The following is a 12222-nucleotide window of genomic DNA, read 5'->3' as shown; positions in this document are numbered from 1 at the left end:
GTGAAATGGGATATCTTTAAGCTCCCTTCCAACCTAAACCTTTCCTGATTCTATCTGGCCAGGTGAGAGCCAGGAATTTCTCCTAAATAAAATACATGAGCAAAAAAAGATAATTTAACCCAAAGCTCTAACTAAAAATCATAATTGCCACCAGATTCTGGAGGCTTCCAAGCTACTTAAGCAGCTCTTCATGTATTGAAGTCTGAGAAAGTGAAAAGTTTTCTAAGGCTGTGTTTTTTTTCCTTCAGGATGAGCTTAATCCTGCCCCAACCTAAACCTGCATTTCCCTCGTGGCATTTTGGCCATTTTGCAGATTTGGTTGCCATGGCTGTTTTGTTGTTGTACCTCAGAGCTGCCCACACACTTGGCATGGTGAATTCCCTCTGGAAACTGAGCCACACAGGGGAAAAAATGCAGAGAGAGGTGGATGTCTTCCCCAACGCCTGTTGCTGGTGTGTCTCTCCCTGGGAGCAGGAACAGGCTGGGGCAGGAGGTGGGAATGGGGATGCAAACTTGCAGCCACTGGCAGGGACTGTTTCCTTTCTCTCTCCATACAGTCATATTCACTTTGCTGCACCGGTTACCACCTCGGTGTCAGCTTTCCAGCATTGTTTTCCTGATCCAAGAGACTGCACTCCCTTGGCACAGGCAGGAGGGAGGGAGAGGGAAAGAGAGCCTGGAGGGGGAGAGGTTGGTGGCACCAATGGGGAGCTGCCCCAGGCAAGGGCAGCTCAGCCCCATGTGCACCCGCAGTCGCTGAACCTGCAGCTGGCAGAGATCCCCTGGGGAGGCTGGCTCAGAGCCCTGGGAGCACTCAGAATGTGCAGGAAGGAATAATCCATGGGTTAATTCAGACAGCACAGCCCACGGGGGTTTGGGGTCACACAGCCTGGCTGTGGGTGAGTTTGGGAGCGGAGTAAAGGATGCCAGGGTGGATCCTAGGAGGGAATTGAAGTTGAGAAAGTTTCAAGTTTGGAGTTGGGAGGATGAAGTTGCTAGTTCTGGCTTCTTCTCCAGTCCCTTCTTTTGATTTCTTTATCCCATAACAGGTCTATGAAAAAACCCCTGAAACTCATAAACAGCTCAGGCTGCTGGGGTCAGAAACACACAGCCCTCAGTGGGGTGGGAACTGCACATCCTTCCCAATTTGGTTTTTCCTGCCTCCTGTGAGAATTCTTTTTCCTCTTCTCCTGCCTGCCTGCAGGAGGAAGAATGAACCTTGTCCTTTAGTCCAAAGCCAAGTGATGAGAGCTCCTCTCCAGGGGCTGGGGTTATGGATTTGAGCCTCCCCACTGACACTGGGCTTGGGTCTGTAGTGTTTGGGGAAGTGCTGGCACTGCTGGCCATTTTTCACTCAGCTCTAGGAAGGGCAGGAATTCATTGGAAGGGACCTCAGAGCTCATCCACTTCCAGCCCCTTGCTCTGTTGAGGGACACTCTCCACTAGACCAGGTTGCTCCAATCCCCATCCATCCTGGCCCTGAGTTAAGACACTCTGGACAAGAACCATGTCTTTGATCCAAAGAAACTTGCATCAGTTTTCCTGAATCTCAGTGTTGGGAAGCAAAGATACAGAGGAGCACAGAGGAAACCAACAGCACTGGAACTTAATTTTAAAAAAAATACACTGTTTGAAGCAGTGAGCTTCAGTCAGAGCCCTTGCTGCTTGTGCTGGAGTGCAGAGATCTGATTGTAGTTGCACCTTTCCTGCTGTAGTTTGAGGTGAGGTGATAAGGGACTGCCTTATTGAAATACTCCACCCAGATGAGATTGAATATTTAGGTATCTTGCATCACACTTGGGAATAAATTGCTTAAGGAGTTTATGTTTTCTTGTAGAGTTGTGTTCATAAATGCAGCCAAGGAGCTGAGTGTAACCCCCAGCTGTGTGCACAGGGTAAGTTTGGGAAGGTTGGTGGCTCCTGTCCCTGGGAAGGGACAGCACCTGAGTGGCCTGATGTCACTGCTCCCTGTGTTTGGAGGCTCCCCAGTGCAGGAATGGGGATGGGGAAGGCTCTCAGGACTGTGGGGTTTGCCTCCCTCACTTGATTTTCTCTGCTCCACAGGCCCTGGTGGTGAGGAAGAGCTCTCTGGTTTGTTGGTGAGCCCCAGCTGCCTCCCTACAGTGAGGATAAAGGTTCTCTGGGCTGCTGCTCCTCCCTGCTGGCTTTGGGGATAAACTCTGGGAATCTCCTTGTCTGCACTCTGTCCTTGCCTCCTCTCCTCCTGGATATATGGAGTGATTAACTCATTTCTTCTTTCCTGTCCTCACTTCATATAAGGATCTAACAACAGACCCTCTCCTGAAATGTTCCTTCTCTTCATTTTAAAACATCTCCTCCTCCTTTACCAAAGCAGACAATGGTTGCAGAAGGTAATGACATCCTGTGGTTTGGAATCTTTAATGATTTCACATGCTGCTTGCAAAAATCCTGGGGGTGTGATAATCCCCACAGAGTAAATATCTACCTTGTGAGTGACTTTAGGCCTTTTGAGAACAAATTTTTGACTGCTGGATAAATGACAAAAATAAAAAGGAATGTTGCCTTTTGGGATCATAATTTTTAAAGTGAGGTCCTGGGCAGCAGAGGGGCCTCCATGACATCTTTGAGTGCCAGTGCAAAACAGAGGCTGCCATGGCTACATCTGAGCTTCCTAAACTGGCACTGCCACCACAAGTTCTTCTCAAGCCACATTCCTAAATAAAAGTTGCTAGGATACCATGGTGGGATGCACAAATAACACTGAGCTTCAAAACAAATGTGTGAAACTTAATTTTCACTCACATTTTGGTAGAAAATGGTTAAATATCATTTGACAATATCGGACATGGCTTGTTCTCTTTACTGCTCCCATAGAAAACTTTGTCCTGCATGTGATGAATTCTTTCAGCTGCCAGTAGTACCAGAATCTTATCTCAGGGAAGAAAAGGAGGGGACTCTTTGAGTGAGTTGCCATCCCTGGAGGTGGCCACAGTGTGCTGATCAGCAGTGTGGGCTTAGTGGATGGGATTTTGGGCAGGGTGGGCAGGGCTGGCACAGGGTGCCCAGAGCAGCTGGGGCTGCTCCTGGATCCCTGGAATGTTCAGTTCCAGGTTGGACACTGGGGCTGGAGCACCTGGGACAGTGGGAGGTGTCCCTGCCATGGCAAGGCTGGGATGGGATGAGCTTTGAGGTCTCTCCCAATCCAAACCATTCCATGATAATTTGCATCATACCCCTTACTTATCATACTGTTGACTACACAGACTTATTTTTATTGATTGCAAAACTGCAGATCCTAATTTTTAGATATAATGTTCACAAGCTGATTAATGAACAGTTTTTACCTGAAAACAATACCTAGGATAGGACAGAATTAATTTTGCTGTTTAGAATATTTAGGATGAGCTTCTCCTGTCCTGCAAAGCTTTTGCCTCTCACTCCTGCAGCATTTGTGGGGCAGCTGCTGTGCCCTGTTCCCAGCTGGAGTGGCTGAGTTCCTGTCCATTGGCTGCCTGCAGGGTCAGCAGTGGGGCGGGAATGCTGGGGCAGGGACCTTTTAACCAGGGGCTGCCAAACTCTGCTCTCTTTGTGCCTCTGAGCTCTGAGTCCTGCTCTCCTCAGCCTGCTACACACAGCACACAGTGAGTAGGGGCTCTCTGGGGTTTGAACCATCCTGGTTTGAAGTTTAAAAAATTTCAGTTTCTTTAACGTTTTAAAAGTTTTAAAATTATTTTTCCAAAAATCATGTTGTGTATATTTCAACTTATTGTTGATAAAATTTCCTTAAAAATACTTTTTAGTGGCCACTGGCTCTGGGCATCACTGGCAATGCTTGTTTAACTTCAAGGAGCAGCTGCCTACTGTGTGATAAATGTTCTTCCACCCTACTATTATATTATTGTCTTTATCTAATTCACATCTTTGTTGTATCCCTCATTCTTTCATCTTCTCTTCTTGCTTGAATTGAAATATGAAAGCATTGAGCCTAATGTGGTTTCCCAAACATCTATACCATAACTGATAATTTCTAGCCTAACCTGAGCTTTTTTATTCCAAGTAGTCATGGAGTTTTATAATGACAACATGTCTGTAACTTTGCAATATCTGTATTTGGCCCAACACTGGGTTAGAAACCTGTTGGTCTCCCCCAGCATGAAACTACTGTTTAATGTTAGCTCTGGTGTGTTTAGTTGTTAATGAATGACTCAGTGTTAATTTTCTATGTTTTATTCTTCTATCCACGTTTATTTTGACTTTATTCTGTCAGGATGTTTTGCCTAATCCAGATATTTTGCCTCATCAGGGCAGCTTAAGTCAAGCTGTAGCAGCTGATATGAGGGAAAGGCACAGACTTATCTGAAAATCTGCTTTGGATCATTTTTGCTTTTCCCTTAGAAATCTCCTGGGTTTTGTTTAGTTTTTTTTGTTTTTTTTTTTTTCTAAGATATATTTTGTGTCCTGTCATGCTCTCCTGTCCTGCAGAGGTGGGCTCTGGGCTCACCTGGGGCACTGGACACTGTGGGTCAGTGACAGCTGAGGGTGACCCTGCTTGTGCTGTGTGTGCTGGGATTACATCAGGGACACTCGTGGCTCCTTTTGTCCTAAACTCTGCTCTGGGCTCTGTTCCTGCCCCCACAATGGGAGAATGGGAGGTGATCCCTGCAGCCTCTGCTCTGGAGCCAGCCCGGGACACCTGGGGGTGACACCTGGGCAGGAGAAGCTCCAGGGAGAGCTCAGAGCCCTGCCAGGGCCTGAAGGGATCCAGGAGAGCTGAGAGGGACTGGGGACAAGGGAGGGAGGGACAGCACACAGGGAATGGCTTCAAAGTGGGGTTTGATGGGATATTGGGAATTAGGAATTGTTCCCTGGCAGGGTGGGCAGGGCTGGGTGGGATCTTGGGCAGGAATTGTTCCCTGGCAGGGTGGGCAGGGCTGGCACAGGGTGCCCAGAGCATCTGTGGCTACCCCTGGATCCCTGGCAGTGCCCAAGGCCAGGTTGGACACTGGGGCTGGAGCAGCCTGGGACAGTGGGAGGTGTCCCTGCCATGGCTGGGGTGGCACTGGGTGGGATTTAAAGTCCCTCCCTCCCAAATCAAACAATTATTTTAGCTCAAAATAAGGACATACATAATTAGTTTAAATTATAAATTATGCCCTTTCTTTTTTTACTGTTTTCTGAATCCTAGTGGATTTTGTCAGTACAAGAGAACTGTTCCATCAGTAAATATTGGAGAGTACCCAGAGCAGTGAGTCTCCCCAGAGCTGCTCAGAGAACAGGCTGTACTTTGTGCGCAAGCTGTGTGTGCACACCCAGCTGCTGACGTGCTCAGCCATGCACCCCTGGCCAGCACAATGGTCATGGCTTCTTCCAAACCTCACTGCCATGGGACAGAGGGCTGGACACCCCACAACTCCTCAAGTGAACTCTGCTATTAATTCCACCTGTTGCTGGCCTCATGGGGTTGTCTCCAAGGAAAGGCAGAGCTGGAAGTTGATTCCTTGTCTCATTGCTCAGAGCCTTTCCTTTCCATGAAGCCTTGTGGTTCTCTCCAAGGAAAGCCAGAGCTGGAAGTTAATTCCTTGTCTCATTGCTCAGAGCCTTTTCTTTCCATGAGGCCTCTTGGTTGTCTCCAAGGAAAGGCAGAGCTGGAAGTTAATTCCTTGTCTTACTGCTCAGAGCCTTTCCTTTCCATAAGGCTTTGTGCTTCTCTCCAAGGAAAGGCAGAGCTGGAAGTTAATTCCTTGTCTCATTGCTCAGAGCCTTTCCTTTCCATGAAGTGTTCAGAGCTTTTCAGTCATTGCCTCCAAAATGTCTTGCATGGCCCCATGCAGCTCCCAGCACTCTGGTTCATACTGTGGGTGCATCAGAAGGGCTTGGACCTTTGCAGGTTTGGATTCTCCATGGAATTGTTGCTCACAGGGGCTGTGGACTCCCCATCCCTGTCCAAGGCCAGGCTGGACACTGGGGCTGGAGCAGCCTGGGGCAGTGGGAGGTGTCCCTGCCATGGCTGGGCTGGGATGGGATGAGCTGTGAGGTCTCTCCCAACCCAAACCATTCCATGATAATTTGCATCATACCCCTTACTTATCATACTGTTGACTACATAGACTTATTTTTATTGATTGCAAAACTGCAGATCCTGGTTTGTAGATATAAAGAGAATGTTCACAAGCTGATTAATGAACAGTTTTTAGCTGAAAACAATACCTGGGATGGGACAGAATTAATTTTGCTGTTTGGAAACAACAGGATGAGCTGCTGCTGTCCTGCAAAGCTCTTGCCTCTCACTCCTGGAGCATTTGTGGGGCAGCTCCTGTGCCCTGTTCCCAGCTGGAGTGGCTGAGTTCCTGTCCATTGGCTGCCTGCAGGGTCAGCAGTGGGGCGGGAATGCTGGGGCAGGGACCTTTTAACCAGGGGCTGCCAAACTCTGCTCTCTTTGTGCCTCTGAGCTCTGAGTCCTGCTCTCCTCAGCCTGCTACACACAGCACACAGTGAGTGGGGGCTCTCTGGGGTTTGAACCATCCCAAACCCTTCTGGGAGTCTGGGATTCTCTAGGCTGCGGTTCCCAGCCTGGTCTCTCATCAGGGTTTTTCGGGAGAAATTTCCAATCAAACCCAGGATGATTTTCCTGACAGGTTCCTGCCATGCTTGGCTCAGCTCAACCTCAGAGGTTTAGTGTGTATCACATCTGATAAAGCTCTCCAGCACTTGATGATCCCTGAAATGCTTTCCCCAGGTAACTGCAGCTGATTCCCTTTGTGCTGCTCTCCCGCAGGGCCATGGCTGAGCGGGTGCTGGTGATCGGCAGCGGGGGCAGGGAGCACGCCCTGGCCTGGAAGTTGGCCCAGTCCCCACAGGTCCAACACGTCTTTGTGGCTCCAGGCAATGCAGGGACAGCTGACAATGGGAAAATCTCCAATTCAGGTAAAACTAAAATAATAGCACTTTTAAATTTGGTCATTCCACCAGGATATTCAACCAGCTGGTAGTGTGAAAGGATGATGATAATTAAATAATAATAATTATGATGATGGATTTCCATTTTTTAAGGTTTTGGGCATATAAAATAGGTTTTAGATGCAATTAAGAAGAAAAAGAAATCTGAGCAAAGCCTCGTGTAAGTTGTGTAATTAATTTTATAGGATCTCAGCTGTGAAATCTCATTCTTTAGGTCTGAGTTTGGAGGATTCAGGCAGAGCTGTTCCTTTGGGAATCTGGGATAGTAGCTGTGGTTGCCACCTAAATTGCCTCTTGTGCTCTCAGGAGTGTGTTGAAACCCCATGATCCTCACAACCTGTGGCAAGAACACTCTGTCACTGTCAACATAAATTCATTCTTTGTCTTAGTGACCTTAAGAAATCAAGGTTAACTTCTAATATTTCCCTGACTGCTTGGTTGGAGCTCTTGGTTTAGCATATTAAGCTCTGACTGGCTGTAATTGAAAATTTTCATAATTATTGCTTTTGAGAAATCAAGCTTCAGATGTCGCAAATTGAACATCTGAAATTTGGAGCTGCATTTCAGAAAAGCCTGGTCTGAGGTGCTGGCACTAGGGAATGAGTCCAGACCACAGAGATTCCTGTGTCCTTTACATCACAGATCCTGGTTTAGTTTAGGGGCTTTAACCCACCCAAGCCTTCAGTTTTCCCTTCAGAGCATGTGATAAGGGGTGGAATTTGAGTTTACACAGGATCCATGTGAATGTGGAGCAGACACATCCATTTTCTGCACTTGTGTTGCTGTGGGAGAGCTTTGTGTGTTGTTGAATCCTGTGGAAATGTGAGTGCTGCCATGTTCTTGTACAGCAGGTAATTATTGAATAGACTTCTGCTGGAATGCTTAATTACAATTAGTTGTTTTGAAACAACTTTGTCCTTCATTTCTTTGACCAGTCTCAGCATCATGAGTGAGCTCCTCCCTCCAGTTTTTTGTTGTTTGGCCTCTGAGGAGAGGCCTGGAAGGAAGAGCTTGACAAGACCAGAAAATCAAAAAACCCCTTTACCCTAAATGGGGTCAGTGCCAGGCTGGGGAATGGGAATTCCAGAGGTTTTTTTTCCAAGCTGTGCCTTTTTACTCCCCTTCCCCTGGTTTTTTTTCTCTTTTATCCCATAAAAACCATTGCACTAAAATGCTTGATCTGGAGCCAGGTCCATGAAATCTCCCATGTGCAATAAATGGCTTTGTTCTTCACCTGTGCTTTGGGAGAAAAATCTTCCACCCCAGAAGAACCTGGAATTTATGAAGAGTTTGACTTATGTGGGTTTTTAAGGAAAGAATTTGTCTGCCCTGTTCAGGAATCCCAGTGCTGTCACTGGGGCCTTGATTGAACTCAGGGTGGAAAATGGGGAACAGCTTTACAGAAACACATAAACCTTGTTTTTTTGTGTGGGCAACAATACCTGGGATATCTGGGAATATCTGGGAAACTCCTTCCTGGTTTCTGGGGGTTTTTGGTAAAATCAAGATTTTCCTCTGAAAATTCATCCTCCCTTTGTGTGTCATGGAATTGCCTTTAATTAGGATTGCAGCTTTGGGTCTTGGGTGATTACTGAAACATGAAATAGTGAGCTGAAATTTATAAATAACCTTAAATTAGTCAAATTTTGTATTCAAGTAAGAAAAAAAAGTATTTGTGGTTGATCTGAGTTGGTAATTGTTTCCAGCAATAAAGTCTGATTTAGGTTAGGTGCTTAAATACAGGTTTATATTTAATTTAGGTGGATTATCAGGGCAGTTTGGTGCAGAAGCACAGACAGTGGCTTGCTGAATGAACAGGTGTGTCTGTGACTGGCTTCACCATCCTGACACCTCCTTCTGTCACATTTTACCTCTCAGTGTGACTTGTGCTCCTAAATTTAAGCTCCACCCTTGAAACCCTTGGTCTGGGATGTTCCTGTCTGGTTCTAAAGCAAAGTCCAGCTGATGTTTTAAGCAGTGAAACACAAACACAGAAATGTCTCCTTTCAGTCAACAACCTGAGAAAAATGATGTTTGGGAGGAAAGTTAAAATCATGGATAAACAACATGATTTGTTCCTTCTTGTTTGTTGTTAGGACATTTCCTCATCATGTAAATCTTGTGCCACTCTCACTGTTCATATGAGATCACACCTGCAGCAAGAAATTTGGGGTGAATTCCAGGATCTCTCCTTTCCCTGCTTGGAGAGGGACAGAAGTGTCTGGAATGCCAGCACACAGGGAATGGCTCCCAGTGCCAGAGGGCAGGGCTGGGTGGGATCTTGGGCAGGAATTGTTCCCTGGCAGGGTGGGCAGGGCTGGGTGGGATCTGGGGCAGGAATTGTTCCCTGGCAGGGTGGGCAGGGCTGGGTGGGATCTGGGGCAGGAATTGTTCCCTGGCAGGGTGGGCAGGGCTGGGTGGGATCTTGGGCAGGAATTGTTCCCTGGCAGGGTGGGCAGGGCTGGCACAGGGTGCCCAGAGCAGCTGTGGCTGCCCCTGGATCCCTGGAATGTTCAGTTCCAGGTTGGACACTGGGGCTGGAGCAGCCTGGGACAGTGGGAGGTGTCCCTGCCATGGCAGAGGTGACACTGGATGAGCTTTAAGGTCCCTCCCAACTCAAACAAGTCTGGAGTTCAAAGATTCTGTGAATTTATTCATCCAGCGTAGGGGGAACAGAGTGGACACTGACCAAAATGCTGTCATCTCCTTCCTCTCTCATCATTCCCCAGGAACTGGCTGGAGGACTGGCACTCCTTGCCAGTCTTCTGCCATGTCCCAAGGGAAAGGACAAGAGAAAATGGCCCTAAATTCCACCAGGGCAGGGTCAGATGGAAGAGTGGAAACAATTTTTTGTGAGTGATGAGGGTTGGGATGAGCTGCCCAGGGAGGTTTGCAGTCACTGTCTGTGGCAGTGCTCAGGAGCAGGCTGGATGTGGCCCTTGGGGACAGGGTTTGGTGGCACTGGGGTGGCACTGGGGGATCCTGGAGGGCTCTCCCAGCCCTGCTGATCCTGGCATTCTGTGCTCCCTTTGCCAGCACCGTGCCCTGGTGTGTGCAGTCTCCTCCCTGCACAAGCAGCCAATCCACACTGGGCTCATCTCTTTTTTGTGTTCCCTCCTCTGCAGACCTTGGCTTTATTTATTCATGATAAAAACGTGCAATTGCGGGGCCTTTGCGTAACTCCTGCATCATGAGACTGACATTATTGTCTTTGGTGCAGGACTTGGCTTTTGTTTGCAGACTTTGGGGCATTCCAAGTGTCATCACTTGGATGTTTGTTTTTGGAAAGATAATGGTTCTAACAGCCCAGGCCCAGAGATCCTCAGCCATTATGACAGCACAGTGTCCTTCTTATTCATGTTCACCATAATGTAAAAAAAAATTTCCTTTACTTTCAGAGGGCTCAGTTTAGTGCAATTTTTAGGTGGCACTACAGAAAGAAAGAAAAAAGATAAGTTGGAATTCTACCAGTCATCCCTAACACCCTCCTGGCACCAAGATGATAAAATCACACAGCCCTGGAATGGTTTGGGTTGGAAAGACCTTAAATCCCATCCAGTGCCACCCCTGCCATGAGCAGGGACACCTCCCACTGTCCCAGGCTGCTCCAGCCCATCCAACCTGGTCTGTACCTGTGTGAAGCTCCATGGTGACCCTCCTCAGGGAGGACACTTGCTGGAAAGAAAATTAACTTTTTTTTTTTTTTCTTTAGAGTTTATTTTCTTGCCATTTCAGGGCAGGGTTCTTCCCCAGAGGGTCCCCAGGGAATGGGCACAGAGCTCCAGGAGCTGCCAGGGATGCCCAGGCTGGGATTGCTGGGGGCTGGGCAGGGACAGAGCTTGGATCAATGATCCCTGGGGGTTTATTCCAGCTCAGGATATTCCAGGATTCTGTGATTTATGGTCTGACTGTGAATGTCCAAGCAGAGCCTTTGCCTGGGGTTTGAGTCTGGCAGTGTGGGCTCACTCCTCCAGGTTCCCAGTGAGGTGCCAGCCCCCAGGTGATGCTTGTGGCTGCTCTGTGACACCTCAGTCCTGAGGGGCACCCATGGATGGATCTTCCCCTGTTTTGTGTCTCCCACAGCTGTTCCAGTCAGTGACCACGCTGCTGTTGCCCAGTTCTGCAAGGACCAGGACATCAGGCTGGTGGTGGTTGGTCCTGAGGTTCCTCTTGCTGCTGGTAAGAGACACAAGCTGGAAATCACAGCCTTCAGCATTTAGGAAGAAAAACAGATTTCAGTCCTCATCTGTGCATCACTCAGCATGTTTCCAATCTGAATGGAAACAGATCCTCTGGAGCAGTTTCCCTGAAATCCAGAGTTGTTCCAGGTGAAAAGGAATTTCTGAAGGGTAGTGTGTGAGCAGGAAAGCCAGGTTTGGTTTTCCTATGGAGTTTCTATGTTTTGAAATAATTATCATTTGAGTCTTGGTAAAAAAAAACAAACAAACTAATTATAAACATGCTGATAGTTTTTCTGCTTAAACCTTTTAGCATCTTCACCAAAGACTCATGTTGACCTCTTAGCTCAAAGGTGTCATAAACCAAGGAGGGATCCCTTTCCTTTCCTTTCCTAAACCCTAAAAGGATTCCTTTCCCAAACCCAGCACATCCTGAGGGCCTGCAGTGGTGCAGGGTTCCTGCTCCTGCTTTCAGTGAGGAAAGCAGACACAGATGATTTCTCATTCCTGGCATTCTTGCTCCAAGGAATCAGTGCAGCCTGGACTTGGCTGGCCTGACTCCCATAAATCTTCTGAAGATTTATAACATGTTTTGTGTTTAGGAATTGTGGATGACTTGACAGCAGCTGGGATCCAGTGCTTTGGCCCCACAGCAAAGGCAGCTCAGCTGGAGTCCAGTAAGAGCTTCACCAAAGCCTTTCTGGATCGTCATGACATCCCCACTGCCAGATGGAAATCCTTCACTGACCCCAAAGCAGCCTGTGCCTTTATCAACAGGTACAATCCCTGTCCTTTTAGATACATTCTCACTGACAGTGTGCAGGATATCCAAACCAATCCAGTGATTGCTCATCTGTCAATACCTTTGGGACAGAACATCTGCAAAGGTTTCAAAGGATCACCTACCATGACTCTCTCTGACAAAAATGGGTCCTCCTGCTCTAAAATGAAATGAAAGTTCAGTGCTCAGTTCACAGGAGGACAACCTGTTATTTTTTTGTCAGTCTGCCTGCTGGGGAAAGGCAGGGAGCAGCCCAGAGCCATCTGTTCTGGCTCCTTGTCCCTTTTCTCCACCGAAAAAAAAAAAACCTGGAGAATTACTCAG

At 47.6% G+C, this 12222-nt stretch overlaps 1 protein-coding gene across 4 annotated transcripts in view; it reads left to right on the top strand.

Annotated features, from left to right (window-relative positions):
* The window catches only part of GART (phosphoribosylglycinamide formyltransferase, phosphoribosylglycinamide synthetase, phosphoribosylaminoimidazole synthetase), a 36007-nt gene that overhangs the window by 2876 nt on the left and 20909 nt on the right, over positions 1 to 12222 (top strand). Inside the window, exons 2-6 of one of the 4 annotated variants that reach the window (XM_033052630.2) lie at positions 1838 to 1895; positions 2065 to 2099; positions 6758 to 6906; positions 11023 to 11118; positions 11720 to 11894. In XM_033052630.2, coding sequence (XP_032908521.1) covers positions 6762 to 6906; positions 11023 to 11118; positions 11720 to 11894 — 416 coding nt within the window. In that variant the 5' untranslated portion in view covers positions 1838 to 1895; positions 2065 to 2099; positions 6758 to 6761. Of the gene's footprint in view, positions 1 to 1837; positions 1896 to 2064; positions 2373 to 3452; positions 3624 to 6757; positions 6907 to 11022; positions 11119 to 11719; positions 11895 to 12222 lie in introns of those variants that run through there. The other 3 variants (XM_033052629.2, XM_033052628.2, XM_033052627.1) reach the window with 3 other exon arrangements.

This window comes from Catharus ustulatus, chromosome 2 (assembly GCF_009819885.2).
Source record: "Catharus ustulatus isolate bCatUst1 chromosome 2, bCatUst1.pri.v2, whole genome shotgun sequence".
NCBI lineage: Eukaryota > Metazoa > Chordata > Aves > Passeriformes > Turdidae > Catharus > Catharus ustulatus.
This window is presented reverse-complemented; position numbering and strand designations above follow the sequence as displayed.